This window comes from Dipodomys merriami, unplaced genomic scaffold, assembly GCF_024711535.1.
Source record: "Dipodomys merriami isolate MVZ:Mamm:240054 unplaced genomic scaffold, mDipMer1.0.p SCAF_129, whole genome shotgun sequence".
Lineage (NCBI taxonomy): Eukaryota > Metazoa > Chordata > Mammalia > Rodentia > Heteromyidae > Dipodomys > Dipodomys merriami.
The window spans coordinates 3,243,362-3,270,935 of NW_027202593.1; the positions used below are offsets into that span (position 1 = coordinate 3,243,362).

Sequence of the window (27,574 nt, forward strand, 5' to 3'; positions counted from 1 at the left end):
AATATGAAATCTGAATCATGCTGTTAATGTAATAAATTGCCCATTTGAGATTCTTTTTCTTTCTTTCTAATCAAGTGTGGTATACGCAGTTGTTTTGGTAGTTTACTTGGATGGCTGTAAGCTTTAATTTGTTAGAGGTCTTTCTTTTTCTGATCCCTTTCTACAAGGATGATAGAAAGGGCGCGGCCGGTGCTTGGCCTTCTCTGCGATGCGGGCAGCGGTTTGTGCTGAGGCAGAGGACGCCCCCCCCCGCCCGCTCCCTTCCAGTGTGTGCGCCCTGCGGCCCGCAGGAGTCCTGGACGCGGGCTTCCCCGTGCGCTCACCTGCCTCGCGGGTGCGGATTGCGCGGGACGGGGCGCTGGGGTCTCCGGTGCCGATGCCATTGGTGGCTACCACACGGAATTCGTACTCCACCCAGGGGCTGAGGTCCACCGCCATGGCCGACTCCATGTCTCCCGTGATGACTTCCGGGACTGGGGAGAGGAAGGGGGGTGAGCGGGGGGGGGGGTGTCACCCTACCCGTGGGCAGGAAATGAGCGCGGAGTGTGTCAAGGACCATTGGCATTGGTAAGAAAGCTTCCACGTCTGCCTGTCACCCGCCATTAGGCCTCGTGCTGGTTCACACCCGCATCCTTCTGTCTCCCTTTCAGCCCCAAGCCAAGGCCACGGATTCTGTGCTTTGAGCAGAGAGCTTTTCTTGTACTTGAGCGGCGCATCTCTCCCAGTCCTGGCAGACACACGCCGTCACTTGTCAGGTCCAGCAGCCAATTAAGACTAGAGCTAATTAAAAATGGACACGCACAGCCGCGGGGTGAAGCGGGCTCTCCAGTCTCCTTGGAGCGCCTTGCGTACTAACCACGCGTCTGCCGTTACGGCATAGGAAGGTGTGTGTCAGCACGGTCGCTGCACGGTGGGCTATTCTGGCGTGGCATCTGGGACGGTGTGGGCTGATTTTCTTGCTCACTCGTGGTGTTGGAGTTGAGTGTGATGGAGGCAGAGTGCTCGGTGGGTGTGAGGACACTGGAGCCCTGGGACCCCCAGGGGGGGCTCGGTGGCTGGCGTCTCAGGGGACGCTCTGACGGGCGCTGGGGCGGAGTGGAGGGGCCAGCGGTCAGCTGAGCCCGCAGCACCAGGTAGGACACGGAGGCCGTTCCCGGCTGCCCTCCGTGTGGCAGGGGTTGGGGTTGGAGCCGTGGGGGTCGTGAGGTCCTCAGTGGACCTGCTCAGGCGTTCCTATCGCACCCTGTCTGTACCTGCCGTGCCCACGGGGTCCCTGGTTTCTGCAGTACAATTATGAGATGACACAGGAACGAGTCAATGCTGCGACTCCATACACGAAGCCAGGCCTGTGCCGACCGGAACGCTGGAATGCCCACCACGCAGCGGGGAGAGCGGGGCGCACAGGCCGCGCCTAGACATCTCCGTTCACACCAGACTTCTGCTCAAGACCCATTGGACCCCAACATGGCCACAAAGCGGACTGAGTTTTACGGCTGAACACTAATACGTTATTGAGTTTTATATTTTACTTCAATTTTAAAATACAACCAAAGCCTAAACTGCTGGCCAGTGCAGCCTGAGCCTCTGAGGATCCACTTCTGAATTTTGTGCACTCCTCAGATGTCCTGGTCAGTCCTGGTCAGCCTTGGTCAGCCCTGGTCAGTCATGGTCATCCCTGGTCAGTCCTGACTGGCCCTGGTCAGTCCTGGTCAGCCCTGGTCAGCCTGGGTGTGGGGCCTTGGGAAGGGTGGCCACACCCCAGCAGCCGGCGTCTCGTCTGGAGAGCAGCCCTGCTGCCCTTTATGACAAAAAGCAAAGGACGAGGGTGACACGCTTGGTGCAGGAAGAGCACTTCAAACCAGACACTGAGAGAACGCACCAGACGTCATTTCACCAGAGCTGCGGGGGCGCTGCGGGGCAGGGGGCACGCATGGGGCTCGCCTCAGCCATCCGGGGGGCACACAGGGGGCCCGCCCCAGCCGTCCAGGGGGTGCTGTGGGGCAAGGGGCACGCATGGGGCCCACCTCAGCCGTCCAGGGGTGCTGTGCTGTGCCCATTGCCAGGGACACCGCGGATCAGCCTGGAGTCTGCGGGAGCCCTGCGTGGACGACGGTGCGTGTGGCCAGCACAGCCTCCCCCTGCACAGTGGCTGCGGCGCTGGGGTTGCTGGGCTCAGGCGCTGGGGTTGCTGGGCTCGGGCGCTGGGGTTGCTGGGCTCGGGCGCTGGGGTTGCTGGGCTCGGGCGCTGGGGTTGCTGGGCTCGGGCGCTGGGGTTGCTGGGCTCGGGCGCTGGGGTTGCTGGGCTCGGGCGCTGGGGTTGCTGGGCTCGGGCGCTGGGGTTGCTGGGCTCGGGCGCTGGGGTTGCTGGGCTCGGGCGCTGGGTTGCTGGGCTCGGGCGCTGGGGTTGCTGGGCTCGGGCGCTGGGGTTGCTGGGCTCGGGCGCTGGGGTTGCTGGGCTCGGGCGCTGGGTTGCTGGGTTCGGGCACTGGGTTGCTGGGCTCGGGCGCTGGGGTTGCTGGGCTCGGGCGCTGGGGTTGCTGGGCTTGGGCGCTGGGGAGGGCCGCGTGGCTGGGCCCAGGGCGTCTGCTCCTGTGTGGGCCTAACGCAGCTCACAGCCACACAAGGCAGGGTCTCTCCTGGAAACCGGGAGGGAGGGAGGCCCGCAGCTGGGCCCACGGAAGGACAGCATGTGTGGGCAGCCCGGCGTGGGCGGGCTTCTGAGACCCAGAGGAGGTGTTGAGGAGTGGGGGAGTGTGCCCCGCGCCCCGGGCTCTCACCTGTGTTCACGGTTTGCCAGCCCAGGGAGAAGGGGCTGCGCGCCTGCAGGTTGTAGGAGGACACCGGGCTGTGGTTGTCGGTGGCCGGGCTCCAGGACAGCGTGGCTGTGCTTTCCGTGATCTCCTCCACGATGACCACCCCGGGAGGACCTGGGGGACCTGCGGGAAGAGGCGAGGGGCGCAGCTCAGCACGAGTCCCCGAGACCGCCGTCTGTCCTTCCCGTGAGGCCTCACCAGGGGCCGCGGTGCGCCAGAGCGCGCGTGCTGCACAGGAGGCTGACCGCAGGGGGGCCGGCCCGGGTGGCCGCCGGGTGGGGGCCTTTAGTATTGATCGGATAGTTTTCTAACTTTGCATCCAGAGACAACGGCCAGTGGGCAGCGCATTACCCAGGGAAAGGCAGAACAAAGCCACAGGCCTGCATGTTGGTGTCTACTGTGGCCACTGAAATGGATCTCAGCTCGGAGAGGCCACGGCGGGCAGTAAACCTGGCCATGCTCGCGCCAGCGCTGTGTCCAGAAAGCCTGGCGCACAGCCTCCGGGCGCCGGCCCCGGAGCCACGGCCCCGCAGGGCATGCAGGGCACGCCGGGTCGACAGACACGGAAGAACCATGCCGAAGCCAGGCGAGGGACAGCCAAGAGACCGCGGCTGCGTTGACTGTGTTTTGCCAGAGACTGGGAGGGAGGGAATTACAGGAGGTTTCTTCTGTCTTGGCCATGAGAGAATGGACTAGAGTAAGGCTCACACTGACTTCAAGAAAAGCGCGATGACGGCTGAGGTTATTCCTACCATGCGCTAATGGCCTTGGAAACCGCAAGGACATTTATATTTTTGCAGCAAAATACCAACGACTTTCTTAATGACATGTTTTTCTGATCCACGATATATGTAATTCAAATTCCATGAATAGTTTTCTGTTGAATGAGAAATGCCATTAATTTCTGAATTGGCCCTTGCGTGGCAAGCCTCTCTCTGGAGAGAAGCCCATGTGAAGGCTGGAATGGGATTCCAAAAACGCCACACTGAGCATTCAACCTACGGACAAAAGTCGTTTTTCTATTTATTGTAAATACAAAAGGTGTCCCACGAACAATTAGTGTGACGATTTTCTTAAATCATGGTCATATAGTTTACCTCTTAGGAGAAGCTAACCATAATTCAGCTATAATAATGGTAGAGATGATTTAGTGTTAGTGGTGGCCTCCCCGCTCTGCACACAAGGAAAATGGTTTTATTTATTACATCCCGACGCTGGCTGCAGATGACCTGCATGCTACGTTTAGAGACGAGTTACTCTGATGTGTTAGTCAGTATCTGTCTTTAAGATCTGTTAGTAGGGGCTGCTTTCTGTCCCTTATCCATCTATCCATCTGTCCACCTATCCATCTGTCCATCTTTCCATCTATCCACCTGTCCATCTATCATCTTTCCAGCTGTCCATCTATCATCTTCCCATCTATCATTTTTCCATCTATCATCTTTCCATCCGTCCATCTGTCTTGCTGTCTTTTGGCTCAGAGTCCAGGGACACAGTCCTTGTGAAGCGCTGTTGTGGTCTGTGGGCGCATGAGTGTGTGTCCCGGATGCTGTGGGTATGGCGCAGCCTCCAGCCAGGTTTGGGGGATCTCAGCGTGGTTGGGGTGTTGTGGCACAGTCTGCGTGGGTGCAGTGGGGCTCCGGGTTCCCAACCTGGTGCCGGGGGGCCGGGGCCGGGGCCAGGGTCTGGCCGCGGTGACACTGACACACGCACGACTGGGCCGTGCGTGTGTGGGTGGGGGCCACGGAGCTCAGAGCTGAGCGTGGCCCCGGAGCCTCTGGAGTGGGCTGTGCTGTGGCCGTGGCAGGGCCCTGGCGCCTCTGTGGGTCCCGTGGGCCTCGGCCAGGTCCTCGATCCCAGCTCCCTCGGTCATTTCATACAGGAACGCAGCACTCAGAACGTCGCTCCTGGAAGGGGCAGGGCCTGGCCGCTCTGGAGGGGAGCTTGGTCCAGTGTGAGCCGCAGCTGTGTTCCGACCTCCGGGGTCCAGAGCCCTCGTGGGGGGCTGCGGGGGGTGCGGGGAGGCCCGGGACCCTCCCTGTGTGGTGCTGGGTCCTCGGCTTCCCTCCCGGGAAGCCCCCTCCTCTCCCAGGTCCCGCACCAGTGCACTCGAAAGGAAGCCTAGGCCTGCACACCACACAGCCTGAATCGCTTTCTGGGAAGATTTGTTTACTATTTGCAAACCTAACTCAAGTCCCTAATCTTTCCTAGTAGCTCCCCTCCATGAGGACGGCTGGCTCTCCTGATGGAGATAGTCAAGGACAGAGATGATGAGTCGTTCTAGTTAACTTTTTAAAGTAATTTTGTTCTCAGTTAATTTGGCAGACTCAGCACTGACTGTGTCTTTGGCTCCACCGTCACCCTCCCCCCGTCTCAGCACAGCCTGGGTTCCCAGCACTGCATCCTCCCCGCCCCCTCCCGTAACGCCCGTGGCCCGCACATTTAGTGCCAGCTTCCCTTCCTTCACCAACCTCGGTGACGTCCGTGCGTTGCTCAAGTCCCTATGTTTCAGGTATGTGTTGTCCTGTGTATTTTTTTCATAGTTGAAATGCCAATTGAAGTTTTTTTTTTAATTTCATGACCATTTTATCAATGGCCTTCTTCCTCAATATTTAGCTGAAATTTACACTTGTAAATTTCCCACTGTTGTATTCCGAGTACCTAGTGCACAATATGCATTTGTAATAAACAACGGAATTATCTTTTGGTAGCTTAAAGGATCAGTATAGCTGTTGCCTTAATATTTGTACATATTTTAAACTTATATATGAATAAAGCAATATGCTTTTACAAAATCCTATTCTGAAACAGTATTCTGAAAGAGGACCATAAACATACATACTTATAAACAGGATACGCATCATGTAGCCTTCTCATGCTTGTTAACTGCCACTAATTACACATCCACCTGTCTGAGGTGCACTTCTAAACAAAAAGAAGAAGCTATTAGTGCTTTTCAAACTCAGATGAGCAATAACAACTCCTGGCATGTTTGTGAAAAGCACGTAGATTTCGTGAGCTCTATCAAAGAGCTGCGGAGTTTCAATTTCTATGATTAGCGCTGCAGCATCTGCATTTTATACAAGAGGCCTGGGCGATTTTTATGCACGCTAGACTTCAAAAAAATTGATCTAAAGCAAAGAGAGTTGGACAGGAATCAGAGGAGCTTTATTCCAGTCCTGACACTTTGGTGTAAGGCTTTGAGGCGTTGGGCAGGTTTCTGAGCCTCGTGAAGCCTCGATTTCCCTGCATTGAAGGGAGGGGCTGATGCGAGCAAGGCAGGGGTGGGGCCGTGTCCTGCTGGTGTGTGACAGTGACTCTGCGTGAGCTCCCGAGGGACGGTGTGTGACACAGACTCTGTGCCAGGGACGGTGTGTGACGCTGACTCTGTGCCAGGGACGGTGTGTGACGCTGACTCTGTGCCAGGGACGGTGTGTGACGCTGACTCTGTGCCAGGGACGGTGTGTGACGCTGACTCTGTGCCAGGGACGGTGTGTGACGCTGACTCTGTGCCAGGGACGGTGTGTGACGCTGACTCTGTGCCAGGGACGGTGTGTGACGCTGACTCTGTGCCAGGGACGGTGTGTGACGCTGACTCTGTGCCAGGGACGGTGTGTGACGCTGACTCTGTGCCAGGGACGGTGTGTGACGCTGACTCTGTGCCAGGGACGGTGTGTGACGCTGACTCTGTGCCAGGGACGGTGTGTGACTCTGACTCTGTGCCAGGGACGGTGTGTGACGCTGACTCTGTGCCAGGGACGGTGTGTGACGCTGACTCTGTGCCAGGGACGGTGTGTGACGCTGACTCTGTGCCAGGGACGGTGTGTGACACTGACTCTGTGCCAGGGACGGTGTGTGACGCTGACTCTGTGCCAGGGACGGTGTGTGACGCTGACTCTGTGCCAGGGACGGTGTGTGACGCTGACTCTGTGCGAGGGACGGTGTGTGACGCTGACTCTGTGCGAGGGACGGTGTGTGACGCTGACTCTGTGCGAGGGACGGTGTGTGACGCTGACTCTGTGCGAGGGACAGTGTGTGACACTGACTCTGTGCGAGGGACGGTGTGTGACGCTGACTCTGCACGCGCTCCCGAGGGACGGTGTGTGACACAGACTCTGCGAGGGACGGTGTGTGACACAGACTCTGCGAGGGACGGTGTGTGACGCTGACTCTGTGCCAGGGACGGTGTGTGACACTGACTCTACGCGAGGGACGGTGTGTGACGCTGACTCTGTGCCAGGGACGGTGTGTGACGCTGACTCTGCACGCGCTCCCGAGGGACGGTGTGTGACGCTGACTCTGTGCGAGGGACGGTGTGTGACGCTGACTCTGTGCCAGGGACGGTGTGTGACGCTGACTGTGCGTGAGCTCCCGAGGGACGGTGTGTGACGCTGCAGCTCCTCACCTCAGCCACCACCACACCAGGGTGAAGAAGAGTCACCACCACTGGCCGAGTCCACACACTGCATACATCGAAAACAGTAGCCGGGCTGGACGTTGGCACCGTGCCCAGCGTCATGGAAGATGGCTCCATCACCTGTCCCCATCCACAAACCGAAAACTGCGTCTAGGAACGTTCAGGCAATTTACCTAAGGAGTGCTGCAGGCCTCCCCTCAATGCAACCCGGCGTGCGTCTGCGTCCACGTGTTCCCAGTCCTCTGTGGACTGCTCCACGCTTCTAATGCTCGATGCATTAGACTGGAGCACGCAAGGGGCGTCTGTTCCATGTGTCCCCTGCCCGCGTGGACTGGGGTACGCGAGGGGCGTCTGTCCCGTGTGTCCATGTCCCGTGTGTCCACGTCCCGCGTGGACTGGGGCACGCGAGGGGCGTCTGTCCCGTGTGTCCGCGTCCCGCGTGGACTGGGGCACGCGAGGGGCGTCTGTTCCGTGTGTCCGCGTCCCGCGTGGACTGGGGCACGCGAGGGGCGTCTGTCCCATGTGTCCCCGGCCCGCGTGACTGCTCCATGCGTCAGCATTAGGCAGGAGCGCGATGGGCGGTGTGGTGCAGGGAGGAGCGTGCTCTTCGTCAGCCGCACGCAGGCGTCTGCAGCAGCCTGTCGTTAGGCTGATGGGCGCTGGCTCAGGGCCGAGGCCCCGACCCTCGCTGGTGTACAGGGACGCGGCCTGCGTCTGGGCCGTGGGGTGTGCTCGCCTCCTGTGTGGACGAGCCACAGCTCACTTAGCCTCTGTTTTTCCTGGGCCGCGGCCTTAAGGGGAGGCTCAGGTGGTGAGGACGGAGTGGAGAGGGAGCCAACACGGGTGCTCAGCAAAGAGGAGGAGCCATGTGCTGGCCAGCTGAAAACCTGCATTGACTGTCGCCAGAACCCAGGGATCTGGGCTTGGGCTTTATCTGACTTGGATCACGGAGGCCAGCGGAGACTCTCCAGACTCGCAAGGGACAAAAATGGGAATAATTCCGTATTCTTGCTAAGTTATGTTAGCATAAACAACCTGAAAGCATTATCTCTAAGAGTATCTAATTAGTGCACATAGTTTTGATAGCCAATCTGAGAAATGAGAAATCAGTTGGGAAAACGGACACAACAGCTGGTCCACTAGAAACAATCAGGCAATTACAACAAAATGCAATGGAATTGTGAAAGAGAGTTAAAAGTTTGCCTATAAGACAATGGAATGACCATTTCTAGATACAGACTCAGAGATACAGTATCACAACCAAGGTAGGTCTATGACCAGAGATTGCAACAAGGCATGGAAATCAAAGAAAGAATTCTGAAGGGGGGGAGGGGCGCCTGGGGAGGAAAGCCCGAGAGACTCTTATCTCCAATAAACTACTCAAACAAATGCGGAAGTGGAACTGTGACTCTAGCCATGGTAAGCAAAAAAGCTCAGTGACAGTGCGCAGGCCCTGAGTTCAAGCCCTAAGCCCGGCACAAATAAAGAAAGAGAGAGAAAAGGGAAGGCGAGTGTCTAACATCCCAGGGCCTCCCGAAGCCCTGCCAGCCGCACCGTTCACCAACATCTCCCCTTGCTCCGTCACTGTTTCCTTGTTAGGAGTGCCGGAAGCTTCCAATGGCCAGTTCGAGACTCTCCAGAGCATTATGCTGAACACGTCTGTTTCAATGTTTATTTTTGTACTCTTTTCTCAGATACCAACATTTCCTGGTCAACTGCAGGCGGGAGGCAAGACTTCATTCCTGCAGCAACGCCCTGCGTCCGTCGGCCGGGGCGCTCGCTCTGAAACGCAGTGCAGATGGTTGAGGCTCGACTGCGCACCCCGTCAGGGGACGCAAAGGTTTCTATTTAAGACGTTAAGCAACCCAGAGGCCACCTGAAACTCACCTATGTAGACATAAATTCTGAGAACAGATGAGTCAGGAAGTCCCGGGGGACAGCTCCTGATGCGAGGCTGAGCGTGACTTTGCACGCTGCCGCAGAGCTGGGCCCAGTCCACGTCCAGCCGCTGTGCGGGATGCTGTGCTGCGGAGACGGAGAAAGCGTGCCGCGCCGCGTCCCGCACCTGCTCTGCCCACTGCTCACCGCCAGTCATTCCGATCCAGGGACTGACTTCTCAAACGTACCACGGCATCCATCTGGAATCATTATGTCCACTGACATCTTTGCCGTTACGGCTGGCTCCACGTTCCCGTGGTGTCGTTTTGAGGACAAGCGCACCCACCCTAACAACGTTACAGACAAAACACTGAGCTAATGAATACATATTTTTGTCTGAAGTATACATTTGCAATTGTCATTTAGATTTTCTCACGATTTCTCTGCATCTGGATGTGTGGTGATCACGGAAGTGAGCAAAAGCTGGTAACCATGGCTTTGGGGTGGCGAATTTCATGTTTTGACTCACTAAGCGCCAAGTCTCCTGTGGGCTTAGGGAGGACGGCTCTGCTCGGTGCAGGCTCCCGGCACGGGCGCGGGTGTGGGGATCTGCCTTCCTGTGGACTGTGGGCGGCTGCCTTCCTGACGGGGCCGTGGGCGTCTGTGCTGGGGAATTTGCTGCGCAGCCGCCGATCATGGATCATGGGTGTTTATGGCCACGCCGTGTTCTATCTCATCTCGGAGCAGCGGAAGGCAGTCACTGGGTGGTGGCGGCCTCTGTGAAATCATTCGGGGAAATGGAGAAGGCAGACCGGGCAGAAGCTCCGGGCAGAGCAGCCCAGCCGGCCGGTACCATGCTCCCTAGCGAGCGAGGACTACAGGCAGGGTCCACCATGCAGGCTCTTGTTCGGTGGGGTGTGGTCGGGGCTGCTTGTTACGATGACTTAGGGTGTATGAGATGAGACTGAGATAAATCTGCGAGCTTAGATTTGCTTTCACATCAGGGTTGGTGATAAGAGGCCTCCACGGGAGCAGTGAGACATTTTGGGTGAATTTTACTTGTAAAAATTGTTACTGCCTGAGTCGGTGTGAGAGAAATAATTACACAAACCAACAACCTTCCACACAAAACAGGTAATCAAAATAGACTTACTTTATGCCACAGTTTTCTGTGATTAATGAACACCTAACCACACTGGACTGCTGACAAGCGAGAGGCTGGTGCTTCGACGCAGATGATTAACTCGGTGGTTTGCAGAAGCCTCTTCCAGAGTTTTCACTTTTGGCCTAGAATGTTTCCAGATTGGAGACATAATTCTAGAGCAATGTGCATGTTTCCGCCTATCTTATGTACAATTACTTTCGAATCTTGGAGTGCTCTTGGTTGTATTAAGGAGGGCTTGCTACTCTGTCTCTGCATTCCTTCCGCTGTCACTGAGCGGAAGCTGTGGCACTGTTCTACATAAAGCAAGTGCAGAATGCACACACTTAGCTATCCTGAGTGCTGTGACTGTGCAGGAAGTCCCGGTGTCCACTTCCTGTGAGGTGGTGCTGGTGCACGGAGATGTCAGGAGAACAGGGCAGGGCTCACAGCGCCGAGAGCTCTGTGCCACTCTGCTCTGCACAGCCAGTCCCACCACCGCAGAGTGCAGGTGCTAAGTGCCACATCTTCTTGGTGATGTCGCGTAAGTGATGTGGAGGGCGTCCTTGAGGATGGGGAGACGGTCAGGATGCTCTCAGCCACCTCCATGACGCACCACCTGATTGTCACTGAAGCTGGAGAACAAAACAGGACTTGATGGATGTTTTGGTGAGTGGACGGTGAGCCAGGGCTGCCGAGGGACACTCAGAGACCGCATGGCTGCCACGCACACCACAAAGAACACTTGATCTCCCATAAAGGAGGAGGAATGGGAGTTCCCCCTAAGGAATGCAATAGTAGGGACCATCTGCAGGAAAGTTGCTAGCTACCGCGGGAAGCGTGAAGCCCATCACAAATCAGGTGCTTCTGCGTCCCTCTCATAAATACACGAGAAGAATGTGTAGAAAAGGGGCAGCCCCCCCTCCCGCCAGGGCCTCCGGCAGCACCGCAGACATCAAAATGCAGTCCTGGATCGTTTTTCTTTTTCTTTTTCCTGTCAGTCGTGGGGCTTGAACTCTGGGTCTGGGCGCAGTTCCTCAGCTCTTCAGCTCAAAGCAAGTGCTCTACCACTTAAGCCACAGTGCCACTTCCAGTTTTCTGTTGGTTAACTGGAAATAAGAGTCCCATGGACTTTCCTGCCTAGGCTGGCTTTGAACTGTGATCCTCAGATCTTCTGAGTAGCTAGGATGACAGGTGTGAGCCACCGGTACCCGGCTTGGATGGTTCTTCTCCTGTGGTGCTGGGTCAGTCGAGTCAGAAGATCAGGATGACAGGGATTTTACCCACACAGAGTCAAGTTCAGATCAGGCCATGGAGAAGGAGCTGGAGCCCCAGCTCGGAGAGGCGTGTGCTGAGGTTGCCCTGTGCCCTGGCTTTCCCACACTCCACACCGGCGGTCCTCTCTCCTCTGGTTTCTGTCAGTTCATCACTGGCCGGCCTGTCACCTTTGCCCCGATTCCCATCTTTGAATCGCACACAGAGAATTCCTGTGCGCTGAGTCTGACAGGAGCTGCTTTCCTTCTGTCACCAGTTCTGGGCCCCTGGCAGACCTACTGGTTTTTAAAGCTAAAATCTCCTGATCTCCATAGCGGGCGTGGGACCGTGTCTAATGATTGCCGGTCTTTCGCATGACGTTTCCCCACACACACTAAGCGGCGACGTCTACCCGTGTGGTCTCAGAGGAAGGACTTCCCCTGGGAGGACGTCACTGAGGCCGAGAGTCCTTTTCCACACATCATCTGGTGTCCGGCTTTCCCTCCCGCTTTCGCCTTGCTTGCTCTGTCTCATTAGAGAGCTAATTGCCTTTGTAATTCCAAATTGCAGGTACTTGGCGAAACGCAGACAAGGCCCTCGCCAGGTGTTTGGGAGGGTGCAGAGCTGGAAAAGTCAGCTCCAGTTTGCTCCAGCTCGCTCAGGTCCTCTCTGCTGGGCCGCGTGCATCTCACTGAACACGCGGCGACCAGACCACACGGTGTTTGATGATACACAAAATCAAGAAAAAGGTTAAGGACTCACTCTGTGGGCCAAGGGCTAACACAAAACAGGATTCTCAGAATAGAGACGTAAGTGAACTTACCGCGTCTCCCTTGTCTTCTTGGACCTGCCGCGAGGCTGATGTTCAGCAGAACTTCCCTGGCAGCCGGGGCTCTTGGTGACAGTAATCAGATGACTGCAGGAAGCCGCCAAGCACGGAGGGTCCATCCCAGGCCCCCCGGGCCCCTGCCCAGGGCGGGGTGCCACAGGAAGTGCGCACCAGAGCCATGGCAAGGCCAGGGCCTAGGTGAGCCGGCCTGCTGGGCAGACCCTGTGCGGCGTGCACCAACTGGGCTTTTCTGGACCGCTCCCACCATGAGTGACCAGAGAGACGGAGGTCTTCACTGTCTGCTCAGGAGCTGCTGTGCGGGCGAGGCCGCCGCAGGGGCATTGGCGGCCGTTTCGTTCTGTGTTTACCTTGGCGTAGCACAGCACGGAAATGGCAGATGAAAGCACAGTGGAGGAGGTCTGGCCTCGGCGAGGCGGGGGCTGTGGGGACGGGAGGCTTAGCGTCAGCGCCGAGAGGCTTTCTCCCGTCCCCTGCCCGCGGTTCCTGCCTGCCCGGCCTCGGCACGGCGCTCGGAGCCCGGGGACTTGGGACGTGCAGACACCGCCCTTGGGCTTTGCATGGCATTGCAGACCGAGACGGGGCGTGGCTGGGAGGTCCGGGTTTCCTGTGCGGTCAGTGGGTGTGCGGCCGGCGGGGGACGGGGCGGGCAGGTGGCTGACGGCGCCTCTGGCCCGAGGCGCACGTCGGATCTTTACAGGGCTGGAGCGTGAGGGCCGTCCGGGAGGGCAGCCCGAGCGGCCAGTGCTTGGAGTCCCTCCTTCCTTCTCTCCCTGCGTGGCAAAGGCCTCCTCCACACCAGCAAGCAAAGCGCAGCGCCCTTCTCCTCCTTCCCCACCCGTCTCCCCTCCCCGCCTTCCACGGAGAGGAACCAACAGTGTGGGGACCGGCGGCTGCCAGGCCGCCGATGGCGCGGACAGTCCTGCAGCGGCCCGGCCGGCAGGCCAGGAAGACAGACGCTGCCTCCTGCCGGACTCCGCCTCCTCCCATTGGAGAGGAGACAAAGTCCCAGAGCTCTCTGCGCCTTTGTTCACTGCCTGGCCACTGGAGCTACCCTTGGCACCCCTCTCTCACATGGCTGAGCTGCGCTCGTGGAGGATGTGAAGTAACTCACGCCGGGGCCTGGTCACACACCAGACGCGTCGGAGGAGCTCGGGGACTGTCGCGGAACCCTTCGCAGTTACACAAAGCCGGCGCGCGGACGCCCCTGCGCGGCCCCTCCTGTGTGTGTGTGTGGGGGGCAGCTCCTCCGTGGCTCCGTGGCAGGGCGAGTGCGCCGTTCTCAGCTCGGGGCTGGCTGCGGCTCCACCTGTGCGTATTCCAGAGGCTGGAAGGGCGAGGCAGACGGACAGACGCCTGCCCAGCGGACTCGCCCCAGAGCCGCGCGTCTCCTGCCCTCCTCCCATCCCTCAGGCTCTGCACCGGCTTTCCCACACGTCCACCCATGCACACGTACCACACGCTCACACGTGACACTCGCCGCACACTCACGCGTGCACACACACGCATTCACACCGCACGTGCGCACGCGCACCCAGGGCTGCTGCTTCCTGCCGCGGTCGCTGGCTGCTTGTCCTCCCCGCAGCCACTTCCTGGTGGGCGTCTGTCGCTGTTCACTTGCTCTGACACGCTGGCCAGTCCCTTCTTCCATGGGTTCTGCTCTATTTCTTCTCACAGCTTCATTGGCTCCATCTTCCTATGTGTACTTCCTGTCTCAGGCAGGTCGTAGACAAACTCCTTTCTAAGTCCCTCTTCCTCTTCCACATCAGATTTCCCACGACTCCTCCTCGCTTGCCGCCCTTCCTGTGCGGGGGTTGCTCAGCCAACTGCCCATCGCCCGCCTGGCCACAGCCGTGGCGCAGAGGGCTAACAGAAATGTCAGCGTCCAAAGGCAAATTTCACTCCAGCAGGAGCACAGCATTTGATGGGATAATAAAAGGCAAAACATCCAGTCTTTGGTTGTTTGTAGATGATGATACTTCTTTTGTTCATTTTTTAAAAATTTGCTGTTAAGCACAAACACACGTCCACATGACTGTAAATCATCCAGACATTCAGGCCACTTCTGTGGAATGGTAGAAAAGCCAAACAGTTGATTGACATGAAAGTTACCTGTCCATTAGTAAGCAGAGTGTAAGATTAAAAAACCCTAGACTGTTGTCCGATGTCCACAGGAAATTTTACGACTGTAGGAGTGGTTGGTGGAGGGAGGACCGGCAGCTCAGGGATGGCAGAGGCCGCCTGAACCACCAGAGGCCAGAGTTCACCTCGGGGTAGGACATTCCCGCAAGATGTTACGTCCATGACTCCAGATTGCTTTAAAGAGACAGCTCTTTTGCAGTTTTTTTTAATATGAAGAGCAATCACAATTGACTAATTCATATTTTTCTCTAAAACATGATTTATTTTCAAATCTATTTTGTACTGACAATAACTTAGATTATAATTGACATTGAAAATACTCGTCATTGTCCTGTGGTCTCTGAACGCCAATCTAGTGGCAGGCCGGCTCTGCTTTTCATGATTACTAGCTTTTCATCCAGTCCTAAAGGCTCTCGTGGCCCCAGGCCATTATTCTAAACTAGGAAGGTCTGTGTCTTCTCCAAGGACAAGGGACTCTCCGAATATTAGATCAATGCCGGGAAAGAAAATTTATGCAAATTCTGTCTTCCAAGAATACTTGGGTAAATACTTGTGCATTTTTAAAGCAAGAAGGCCCTCACCAGCAGCCAGGTGCTAAAGATGGACCCTCTGATGAATTTAAAACCTATCCCGACCACAGCAGCTGGTGGTAACGAGTAAAGCACAGAGACAGGACACGCCCATGATGCTGCTCGGTTCTCAATTAATCAATAATGTATTGAAAATAGGCTGTTCTCACCCAGCTGGGAACGTGATGGCACCTGCATCTTTCCAGGAGGAAAAAGCAGCACATTCTCAATTGTTTCCTCTTGCTTGCTAGACTCGCCGGACACACGTCTTTGGGGAGGGATGGGAGTTAACCAAATTGGTTTCTATTCCAGTAGCAATTGGTGTCTTTAGATCATGTCCAATTATCTTATCTGAGAAACACAAATGTATTTCACAACAAGCTACAAGGTAGTCTCTTTGATGTTTCTTGGAATTGAGTGGCCTAGTTCGATGGTATCATCTACTGTCTGCCATTCTGTTTCTCAGTCTTGTGTTCGTGATCACCAGGCCGGCACTCCGTCGTGTGAGCCCCTTCCAGCTCATCTACCTGATGACGATGTGGAAGTTTGGGGTTGAAATAGTAGTATAAACAATGATTGATCTAATACAATACGCAAAGTATTTGGAAACATGACTCGTGGCTACAGTAGATTTTCTTGGGGAGAGAAAGCTGGTGAACCCTCTGATGAGAAAACAGTAGGCTGCTTCGCGTAACCATCTCCTCCCTCTGCAGAGTCCTTCTGCTTCTCTAATCGAATGTAGGAGTTAGTAGTGGTGGAGACTGGCTTTGCACCTGTGCGGCCTGACCCGCCCTGCAGGCTTGGAGCCCGAGAGCGTGTGCTCGGGAGAAGGCTCTGTGGGCCTCTCTGAACTTCTCAGCAATGAACAAAGTGCACTTGCACTGGACACTGGACCTTCAGACTGTGGACCCAAACCTGTCGCTCTGCTCCTATTATTTCCCCACAAGACCAAAGATGCCAAGGCATCTCTGCATTTCTCGCCGCGCTGGCGCCTGTGAACTGGGGTGGTGCGCCCCTAGAGCCCAGAGGCAGCAGCCCTTCCTTCCTTCTGAAGCAGGTGCTGCACGGGCGTGTGACCGGACGGAGGAGCAGCAAAGTATGAACACACTTTAAATGGGCCTAGTTCTGTCCTCCAGTGACTGCATGGCTCGGGAAAGATAAGAAAGGTATTTCATACTTAGTGTGATGTGTGTTTCATATCAGCGAGAAGCCACCATGGAAGCCGGGGGCGGGGGACTTTGCCTAAGGATCACAGCGTGAACCCGAGGGATGGAACAAACGCCAGGAATGCACTCGGTCTTCAGCCAGAGGCGGTGGGAGCGCAAACCCCAGCCCCGCCGTCATCCGCGACCAAGTACATTTTATTCTTCAAACTGGGGTTTTCCAACCTGTGTTTGCTCTGGGAAGCACACTTCTCACCTTGATGTCTCTAAGATAAAGTAGAAGGACAAAAGCAAACACTCCTTTTCCTGGCGCCGCTTACGCGTGGCTGGCTGACCGTGTGGCTGGTTCCGGCGAGGTCATCCCAGCAGTCTGAGGCAACGGTTTCCCTCTTCGGAGAACAGGGTCCGCTCTGCCCATCTTTAAACGCAGCGCCACACCCAGGCCGGCTGACACTGCCTGCTGCCGCAGGAGCGCGCGTGCGCCGTCTAGCTTTGATTTCCTTTTGTGTTGCAGCAAAACGAGTTTTTTTGGACATTCCTTACCCCACCAAGGTTCTCTAGATTCTGCATGATGATAGGATGCACTGGCTCATTGAGTATTCAATTTGCAAGAGTGATTTTGTGCTTGCATTATTTCTGGAACGTTCCATTTTGGGGTCATGCTGACAGTGGAAGAGTAAGAGGGCGCAGGAAATGGATGCCCAGCAGTGCGGACTAGCCTGGAACGCCCGAGCACCAGGTCCGAGTGCAAATTCTCCTCTGGCCGTGCTGGGGTCATGGTCACACACCTGACCTCGGGGTCAGTGTGCTGCCTCCTGCAGGGAGGAGCCTCACAGCCCGCCACTGCTGGGCTCAGTCAGTGAAGACAAGAGCCTCTCTGTCTGGAAGGGACGGACACGGAACTAGAACCGCAGGGACACACTCCTCACGCCCAAGTGCGTGCCGGGTATGATCGGTGAGCCATGCACACGGCTCGGGCCGGCCGGCAGTGGTCTTCTGCACACAATGGAGGGCCTGCCTGCAGTCCCCCGGGTCTGTGGCATACACCGAGTAACTCATCCCAGAATCCTGCTGCAATTGTGATACCAGACGCAGAAAAAACTCAATTTAGTTTGTTCAGTGTTGGTTTTATGGCCTATGCTAGAACAATGTCCTGAGTTCATAAACCAATGAACAGAGAGGAGGGAGAAGAGGATGCCGGAGTGGAACTATTTGGGGTTTTATTTTATAATTCAACGTTCAAAAGAGCAATTTGCAAGTTCCTTCAATTACCAGGAGCTGCCGACTTTAATAATAACAATAAGAAGAACCACAGCTAAAACTTAGTTTAGTTTTAAAGTCTGAGTAAGCCTTCGCCAGGCAGACAAAGCAAAGCTCTTTTTCCTAATTTTAGAAATGCAATGCAAGTACATAATCGAAAATTGGACTGGATCAAGCTCACTTCACAGGAAAGCTTGAGCTGAATGCTCCATGAATATTCAGACCACAGCAACCTGTTTGAAATTGCTTTTGGGTGTAATTCCAAGATTTATGCATTTTATCATCTCCTAGGCATAAAGCCAAAGGCTAAAAGAGCAGAACATGAAAAAGCGGAACCTGAATTATGTTCTAAATCCTGCCGGGTTTAATTTTCCTTACAAAGCAGGGTGTTAGTTTGCCACTTACATTTGCCCCTTGCAGGCCTGTGGAAATACCTGGCTTCTTGTTATCAGTGTCTGAATGGTATTCATTTGGAAGGCTCCAATTTTGGGAACATCATTCTAAATTACCAGGCAAGCGCACACAACACACATGCACAAGCAAAGGCAGACTACAGCAAGAGAACAGTGTAAGTGGGACCTCGTGGGGGAGAGGGAGGGCGTGCAGGGGCTCAAGGCCCACACCTGCTGGGAAGGCACTAAGGGGCGTGGCCAGGGGTGTGGCTCACCCCTAAGAAGCTGGAGCTTTACAGCCTTGATGTAAAACCAAAGAAAAGAGCAAATAACCTTGGAATGGAGACAAAAACCTAAAAACCCAAAACAACTGAGGAAGCCGCCACTCACTCAGACCCTCGTTTTAGATGAACCCGTGACGGATGCACAAAGATGAACACGCATTTGGTGACGTAGGAACTAAAGACTTGGCGATGCTCACTCTATGTTCACTTGTATGATCTTTACAACAACAAATTGTTAAAAATAAAGCTAGAATTCATCAGGTGGTTGAGAGAAGCAGTAATCTAAAATGTAGTCTCTTATTGTAGATATAACATTTTAACTTGGTGACACTGTGCAGGGGTGTGCGCATGCATTTGTGTCATTCAAGACAGATCAGGGGGGAGAGGCAGGCTGGGCGCGTCTGGCTGTGTTGTCTTCTGGAATGCAGAGGGCTCCTGTCACCTATGGGGAGTTGTGCACGTACACGTTTATGATTTTAGAAAATGACTGCAGGTATATTATACTGTAATGAAAATCTAAAAGGGAAAGGGGAGGGAAAGACAAGGAAGTAAAGAAGTGGAGAAAAGATAAGGGAAAGGGGAGGAAAAGTGCATGCTAGGGCCGCATTTCTTACTCTATCCATTTGCTTAACTGAAATAGACACAGCGTCACAGGGCGCAGAATCTGGCGGTCCAGCTCATAATGAGGAAACATTTAACTATTGCTGCTGTGGAGAGGCTGTGTGCTGGCATTTTCAGACTTGTCACTTAACCATCGCAAGTGTCACTCTCTCACACATGCAGTTTTCCTGGTTTGGGAAGCTAGACTTACAAGTTAGTGGAGGAAAAGACAAGACTGTCCGAGGGCTCTACCAGTTTTGCATTTGAAATCCACATCCACACCGGCAAATTTTCTGTCTGTATGCCAAGTGTCTCTGTCTTACTGTCCAGAATTTGTTTGCCATTATGTTGGCATGACAGGTGGCCACCACCACTACAGAAAAGTGCTTTGGACACTGACGTTGTATCTGCAGGCCTTGTTTGTTACCAGGGAAGGGTTTCCCATGGGAGCTTTCAAAGGCAAAAGGTTGAGCACCAATGACACACATCATCACAGCGCCTCAGGGCCATGCATCTCAGCCCCTCCAAGGCCACGCGCGTGACCGTGTCTCCTACTGCACGGGGAGCATACTCACCCCTAACAAGGAGCTCTGCCTCATCTGACACACTGTCTGCTGTGGTCTGCACTCTGCAGCCATATCTCCCAGCATGCACCAGCAGGATGTTTCTGATCATTAAATCTGCAGAGGATGCTTGCTGAAAGAGGGATGAAGCACCAGTTTAAAACGCTGCAAACTGTCTGGGTTCAGGTGGTTTGGGGAGGGGGACTTTGATGTTCAGTCAGAAGGCCCATCTTTGGCTTTACAATGTATATGACAACAATTCCGAAGTCAAACGTTCCCCATCTTAAAGAATACATGGAAGCTACGGTCTTTAAACAATTCCCAATGAAGTGTTTAAGCACTGAGTACTGCATATCAAGATTTAGTATCCAAGACATTTAAGACTTATTAGGATATATACAAACAGGTCATATCCTTCACAATATAGGAAATATCAGTAGGGAAAATGATTGCTTTACTCTTCAGAGACAGGCCTACTTCAGTGGTGAGAAAATGGTGCTGACTTGCGGGAAATTAACTGAGAAGGTGGCTGTGTAAAGGTCACGGATGTGGCTTTACTGAACGCTGCCTTTTCTAAGGACCTGTGGGATGCAGACAGACAGAGCGTAGGTGAGAGACGGTTGGTCCACACAGTCTGTCTTTATTCAACACAGACTCATTCCTCCTGCAACCTCCAGGGTCAGAAAGCAGGCCAGCCTACATCTCGTCAACAAGCCACCGAACACAAAGCAGGCTCAAAGTACTGCTTCTTCTTGGGAGCCAGGCAATTAGCTGAAGAATAACAACTGTAGTTAGAGATCTCTACATCCAGGGACGCTCCTCTAGGTGCGTCCACTCAGGGACCAGGACAGCCCTTCTTTTAAACCTTCATAGAATAGATTTAGATTACCCTACTATGATAACAAAATTACATATTTTATGTACAGATGTATATATATATATATGTATATATATATATATATATTTCAACAGTTTTCTTTTAAATCTTCACAGAAGATTTAAATTAATGATGACGTAGGGCTTGATAATTTTAGAAAATAGTTTACCTTAATTTACATACATAAATAAGTGGATATAGTATCTGAAGTAGAAATATTAATTACCACTAGTAAATACACAATGCTATTTTTTGGGGGGGGTCTGGTCGTGGGGCCTGAACTCCGGGCCTGGACGTTGTCCCTCAGCTCTTCAGCTCAAGGCTAGTGCTCTACCACTTGAGCCACAGCGCCACTTCCAGCTTTTTTCTTTTTGCTTATGTGGTGCTGAGGAATTGAACCCAGGGCCTCATGCACGCAAGGCAAGCGCTCTACCACTGAGCCACCTTCGCAGCCCACACAATACTATTTGACAACAGCATTTATCTTTTCTGATAAAATATTAAATGTGTCCAACAATGCACTCAACACTCAATATGGGTATTGACAGCTGACATTCAACACATTCTCTAATGATGTGTTTTTATGACTGGAAATAACAGTTTTGCTGATGACACAGATGAAAGAGGACACACATTTTGACTCCTTAATAAACTTAGGATGACAAGATGTACAAAAGAGGATTTGATGTGACAGATGACAAGTCTGGAGTCACGGTCTGTCTACTGGCTTGATGAAAAGGAAGACCGGGCACTGAAAACAAGGATGAGCCGGGCCCGTGGAGCGCCGCCTTCTCAGGATGCTGCGAGGCCAAGGCTCACGGTCGGCACAGCCCAGGAGGCATTCTGACCCCCAGCCCCAGGAGCACGAGTCCTAGTCCTGGCCCATCTAGGCAAAAAGTGAGGCCCGGCCCCCGAGATGGGCAGAGCCAGGGGCTGGAGACGCAGTTCGAGTGATAGAGCACCGCCAGGCAGGCGCAAGGTCCTGAGTTTTAAAACAAAAACAAACACAAAACACAACCCTGCCAAAAAAGAAAGCACGTACAATGTCATTCTAAGACAAGCAATACCGTTCACGGGTCATCTGCCGCTGAGTTGAGCCGGGCCTGGAAAGCCACGAGCACACTGTGTGTGGCCCTTGCATTTGGACAAGGCTCTCGGCTCCCTTTTCTGTTTGTTGGTCTTACATGACTACCATGAGTGTTGCAGTCACGTTCCTTGCATTGCTTACACGCTTGGTGCTGACTATGTCTGCCCTGTCCACGCGCACAGCACCCGGCTAGCTGGCAGGGACGCGGGGCGGCTGTACGGAGCTGCTGCTTCACACTGCCCGGGTGTGGAGGGGGCGTGGGGTGTGGACGTGTGGTGTGGGGGGGTGGGGCGGAGGGGGGGGTGGGGCGGAGGAGGGAGGGGTGGGGTGCAGAGGAGGTGGGGTGGGGTGGAGGGGGGAGTGGGGCGGAGGAGGGAGGGGGGGCGGGTGGGGCGGGGGGTAGAGGGGGGGTGGGGCGGAGGGGGGTGGGGTGGGGTGCAGAGGAGGTGGGGTGGGGTGGAGGGGGGAGTGGGGTGGAGGAGGGAGGGGGGGTGGGTGGGGCGGGGGGGGTAGAGGGGGGGTGGGGTGGTGCAGAGGAGGTGGGGTGGGGTGGAGGGGGGAGTGGGGCGGAGGAGGGAGGGGGGTGGGTGGGGCGGGGGGGCGGGGTAGAGGGGGGGTGGGGTGGGGTGCAGAGGAGGTGGGGTGGGGTGGAGGGGGGAGTGGGGCGGGGGGGGTGGATGGGGCGGGGGTGGGGCGGAGGCGGGTGGGGCGGCGGTGGCACGGGGCGCAGTGGCGCTGTCCCCCCGGCTCACAGGACCGAGGCTGCGTGGGGAAAGCTGTCTTCTCTCTGTGGGCCCCACGGACTTGGCCGTCTCCTGTGTGAGCACCGATGGCTCCGTTCACGCGTGCGTGGTTCTCCAGCGCGGTTCAGCAGCTGCAGCCCCTCGCCCCTCCTTTTCCCACGTCTACGCCTTCGAGCCGTCTTTGACACAGGCTCACTCACTTCCTTGCACACGTGCGTGGACCGGGTGTGGACTGCAAGGTTGCCTAACTTCCTAGTTGCGCCTGGCCCCAGGCTGTTCTTACTGTGTGGGGAAGTGTGTCCTGGCCCCAGGCTGTTCTTACTGTGTGGGGAAGTGTGTTCTGATTCTTTCCTCACGCGGTTGTCTCCGTGGACACTGTGCTGATTCTTTGTTCACGTCTCCTCTTTCAGAAAGGTTCTGTGAGCCAGGGCCGCCCGCGTGGAGGAGAACCCGGAGCCTTCAGATTTCTAACGGCAGCTGTGCTGGGCGTGAGGCGTGTTCCGTGGCTGTGTCCACGCCGTGCTGACCGCCCGTCCACGCGGGGTCCCTGCGGTCACTCACACCCCAGATGCCCGCGGAGGATGGGCCAGCCTTGACAAACACACTGTGTCTGCCACGCTCCCGACGCATCACCGGAAGTCTTTCTCCACGCGTGGTGACGACAAGCAAAGACGTGTCTTCCTCAGTTCTAAGAGGATGAGCGGCTAGTCTCCTGCTTTATTCCTTTATTTTTAATTTATTTTTGGTCCTGTTGTGGGGCCTGAACTCTGGGCCTGGGCGCTGTCCCTCAGCTCTTCAGCTCAGGGCTAGCACTCTACCACTTGAGCCACAGTGCCACTTCTGGCTTTTTTCTTTTTTGCTTATGTGGTGCTGAGGAATCGAACCCAGGGCCTCATGCATGCAAGGCAAGTGCTCTACCACTGAGCCACCTTCCCAGCCTGTTTTATTCCTTTATTATCATGATCGCTTACAGACAGGTCTGTTTATCCACTCACATTTGAACTATTACAAAGAAAGCTCTTAAGATCGTTTGTGTGCAAATCTTCGAAGTCATCATTTCTTCTGGGTCTCGGATTTGATTCCAAATGTCTGGGCCTCTTCCAATGTCAGTGTGAGTGTGGATCCTCCATGTCAGCATGTGTGTGTGTGTGTGTGTGTGTGTGTGTGTGTGTGTGTGTGTGTATCCGCCATGTCAGCGTGTGTGTGTGGATCCTTCCATGTCAGTGTGTGTGTGTGGATCCTCCATGTCAGCATGTGTGTGTGTGTGTGTGTGTGTGTGTGTGTGTATCCGCCATGTCAGCGTGTGTGTGTGGATCCTCCATGTCAGTGTGTGTGTGTGGATCCTCCATGTCAGTGTGTGTGTGTGGATCCTCCATGTCAGTGTGTGTGTATCCGCCATGTCAGCGTGTGTGTGTGTGTGGATCCTCCATGTCAGTGTGTGTGTGTGGATCCTCCATGTCAGTGTGTGTGTGGGTTCCCCCTCCATGTGAGCATGTGTGTGGATCCTCCATGTGACTGTGTGTGTGTGTGTGTGTGGATCCTCCATGTCAGCGTGTGTGTGTGTGTGGATCCTCCATGTCAGTGTGTGTGTGGGTTCCCCCTCCATGTGAGCATGTGTGTGGATCCTCCATGTGACTGTGTGTGTGTGTGTGTGTGTGTGTGTGTGGATCCTCCATGTCAGCGTGTGTGTGGGTTCCCCCTCCATGTCAGCGTGTGTGTGCGGTCTCTTCAAATAGCGCCTGTGTGTCCCTCGCTGTGTTGGGCGCTGTCCTCTCCCGTGGGTGGTGAGAGGCGAGGGCCGCATGCACAGTGGCCTGGGAGCCGCTGGGCTGGCCGGCTCCTCCGGGGAGGAGGCGGTGGCGGTGGAGTCTGCTGCGGGGGTCCAGGCGGGCAGCGGTGCGTGCAGTGTTGGCCTGTGAGGAATTCTGCAGCGTTTTCAAGGTGGCACCTGCTTGGGGCAGATGGTGTCTCGGGGTCTCACACTCCTGCAATGTCTCTGAGCAGTGCCCGGCCCACAGCTGCTCCGGGACACGGCGCTGGCAGGGGGCGGCTGCGAACCCCAGCACACGAAGCCCCCTCCTCACTAGGCCTGTGCTGCGCCACAGCCTCCCGAGGAGGCGGATGGGGAGAGGACCAGCCGGAGAGGCTCTGCTTCACTTCCGCTCAGCCTGGGATCTACAGTGACAGAGCCAGTCACAGCACCACCATCAGGAAAGCTCTGGAACAGCCACGGCACACAAGCAATCGCTGCGCTTGCAAGTTTTCCTCACACACACGCGTGCACACGCACACATGCACGCACACATGCACGCGCACACGCACACATGCACGCGCACACACACACGCACACACACATACGTGCACGCATCCACCAGGCATTCCCTAGCATGTGTCTCTTGTCCAGAAAGGAAGTGACACTTTGAAACCTGCCACAGGCGTCTGTGGCTGCCCACGGGGTCTCGGTGGACCACAGGGTCACAGAGCCAAGTCTGTTTGTCCCACATGACCAGAGAGCAGCGGGCAGCAGGCAGAGAGCAGCGGGCAGCGGGCAGAGAGCAGCGGGCTGTGGGCAGAGAGCAGCGGGCTGCGGGCAGAGAGCAGCGGGCAGCGAGCAGCGGGTAGCGGACAGCAGGCAGAGAGCAGCGGGCAGCGGGCAGAGAGCAGCGGGCAGCGGGCAGAGAGCAGCGGGCAGCGGGCAGAGAGCAGCGGGCTGCGGGCAGAGAGCAGCGGGCAGCGGGCAGAGAGCAGCGGGTAGCGGGCAGCAGGCAGAGAGCAGCGGGCAGAGAGCAGTGGGCAGCGGGCAGAGAGCAGCGGGCAGCGGGCAGAGAGCAGTGGGCAGCGGGCAGAGAGCAGCAGGCAGCGGGCAGAGAGCAGTGGGCAGCGGGCAGAGAGCAGTGGGCAGCGGGCAGAGAGCAGCGGGCTGCGGGCAGAGAGCAGCGGGCAGTGGGCAGAGAGCAGCGGGCAGCGGGCAGAGAGCAGCGGGCTGCGGGCAGAGAGCAGCGGGCAGAGAGCAGCGGGCTGCGGGCAGAGAGCAGCGGGCAGAGAGCAGCGGGCTGCAGGCAGAGAGCAGCGGGCTGTGGGCAGCGGGCAGCGGGCAGTGGGCAGAGAGCAGCGGGCAGACAGCAGCGGGCAGAGAGCAGCGGGCAGCGGGCAGAGAGCAGCGGGCTGCGGGCAGAGAGCAGCGGGCAGAGAGCAGCGGGCTGCGGGCAGAGAGCAGCGGGCAGAGGGCAGCGGGCAGAGAGCAGCAGGCAGAGAGCAGCGGGCAGCGGGTAGAGAGCAGCGGGCAGGAGGCAGAGAGCAGCGGGCTGCGGGCAGAGAGCAGCGGGCTGCGGGCAGAGAGCAGCGGGCTGCGGGCAGCGGGCAGAGGGCAGCGGGCAGAGACCAGCAGGCAGCGGGCAGAGAGCAGCGGGCAGGAGGCAGAGAGCAGCGGGCTGCGGGCAGAGAGCAGCGGGCAGCGGGCTGTGTGGCAGCGGGCTGTGTGGCAGCGGGCTGCGGGCAGAGAGCAGCGGGCAGCGGGCAGAGAGCAGCGGGCTGCGGGCAGAGAGCAGCGGGCAGTGGGCAGAGAGCAGTGGGCAGAGGGCAGAGAGCAGCGGGCTGCGGGCAGAGAGCAGCGGGCAGAGAGCAGCGGGCAGCGGGCAGAGGGCAGCGGGCTGCAGGCAGAGAGCAGCGGGCAGCGGGCAGAGGGCAGCGGGCAGCGGGCAGAGAGCAGCGGGCAGAGGGCAGTGGGCAGAGAGCAGCGGGCAGTGGGCAGAGAGCAGCGGGCAGAGAGCAGCGGGCTGCAGGCAGAGAGCAGCGGGCAGCGGGCAGAGGGCAGCGGGCAGAGAGCAGCGGGCTGCGGGCAGAGAGCAGCGGGCAGCGGGCAGAGAGCAGTGGGCTGCGGGCAGTGGGCAGAGGGCAGCGGGCAGAGAGCAGCGGGCAGCGGGCAGAGAGCAGCGGGCAGCGGGCAGAGAGCAGCGGGCAGCAGGCAGAGAGCAGCGGGCAGAGAGCAGTGGGCTGCGGGCAGAGAGCAGCGGGCAGAGGGCAGCGGGCAGAGAGCAGCGGGCAGAGAGCAGCGGGCAGAGAGCAGCGGGCAGCGGGTAGAGAGCAGCGGGCAGGAGGCAGAGAGCAGCAGGCTGCGGGCAGAGAGCAGCGGGCAGCGGGCAGAGAGCAGCGGGCAGAGAGCAGCGGGCAGCGGGCAGAGAGCAGCGGGCAGTGGGCAGAGAGCAGCGGGCAGAGGGCAGCGGGCAGCGGGCAGAGAGCAGCGGGCAGAGGGCAGCGGGCAGCAGGCAGAGAGCAGCGGGCAGAGGGCAGCGGGCAGCGGGCAGAGAGCAGCGGGCAGAGGGCAGCGGGCAGCGGGCAGAGAGCAGCGGGCAGCGGGCAGTGGGCAGAGGGCAGCGGGCTGTGTGGCAGCGGGCAGAGAGCAGCGGGCAGAGAGCAGTGGGCAGAGGGCAGCGGGCTGTGTGGCAGCGGGCAGAGAGCAGCGGGCAGCGGGCTGTGTGGCAGCGGGCATCGGGCTGTGTGACCCTCCGTGAGAGGTGAACAGCTAGCTGTGAGTGATGGGGGTGTTAACACAGTTAACAGTGCAAGAATGGCAGCAGGAAAATGATGTGAGTGTGCAGAGTGGGCCCGGTGTGTGCAGCTGTGTAGAAACCAGGGCCAGGAGCCGGGCCCTGTCTGGGAGCAGGTTAAATGTTCTCGCAATTTATTTTCAAATTTAGGGTTGTGAGATATTCACAACTTCTGGGGTGACAATAGTGAGTATTTCAATAACCAGAATCTTTAGGCTGGCGGCATCATCTCCATTCATGGCTTCATGTCTGATACTGAGAATTCTTTTGCCCTACTTAGGAAGTTACTAATGCTTAAAAGAAGAAAGTTCCTGGATTAACAGTATCTCATTACAGAAGAAGCAATCTGGGGTTGTAGTCTCTGTTTTGTCATGTCTTTCCCAGGCAGGAAGATTCTAATCAGCTTCAAAAATACTCAGAGTGAAGAGCTCACAGCCCGTCAATGTCAGGACAGACAACGCAAACCACGGCAGCCACTTTCCAACCAGAGTCGAATATGGAAAGAAAAGTTCAGTGAAGAGAAAAGGTAGAATTAGATAAATGTGTCACTCAAAAGCCGACTTTGAAAAGTTCAAGGTCGAGGAGTCAACTTCAACTGATATTTTCAAAACGAATCAAGACACCTTGCTATAGGAAGCTCAGTTTTAAAGGGTATCTTTAATGCATAAAACCACAAAAATGATAGTGATAATAGATCAATATGATGCCCTGTCATGTTTCAAAACATGCATATATGTTGATGTACATTTGTGTGTATTTATCAAATCAGTTCAAATGGTGAAATATATCAATCTCTTCAAACACTTATCACTTCTGTTTTGTCTTCTAGTCCTGGGATTAGAACTCATGGTCGCATGCTGGCTTGGCAGATGTTTTACATTTTGAGCCATGCCACTAGCCTGGAGTTTTACAAGTTCTTTGGAGAACTGGGTTTCAAGGACTTTCCTGTGAAGGCTAGCATTGAAACGATTTCCAACTCTCAGCCTCCTGAGTCGCT

General features: G+C 56.1%; 1 protein-coding gene across 1 annotated transcript in view; it reads right to left on the reverse strand.

Moving 5' to 3' along the window:
- Nucleotides 1-27,574, reverse strand: part of LOC138824468 (contactin-5-like) — a 356,854-nt gene that overhangs the window by 27,266 nt on the left and 302,014 nt on the right. Inside the window, exons 16-18 of the mRNA XM_070018361.1 lie at nucleotides 19,336-19,456; nucleotides 2,778-2,936; nucleotides 324-473 (exon numbers count right to left, since the gene is read on the reverse strand). Coding sequence (XP_069874462.1) covers nucleotides 324-473; nucleotides 2,778-2,936; nucleotides 19,336-19,456 — 430 coding nt within the window. The remainder of the gene's footprint in view (nucleotides 1-323; nucleotides 474-2,777; nucleotides 2,937-19,335; nucleotides 19,457-27,574) is intronic.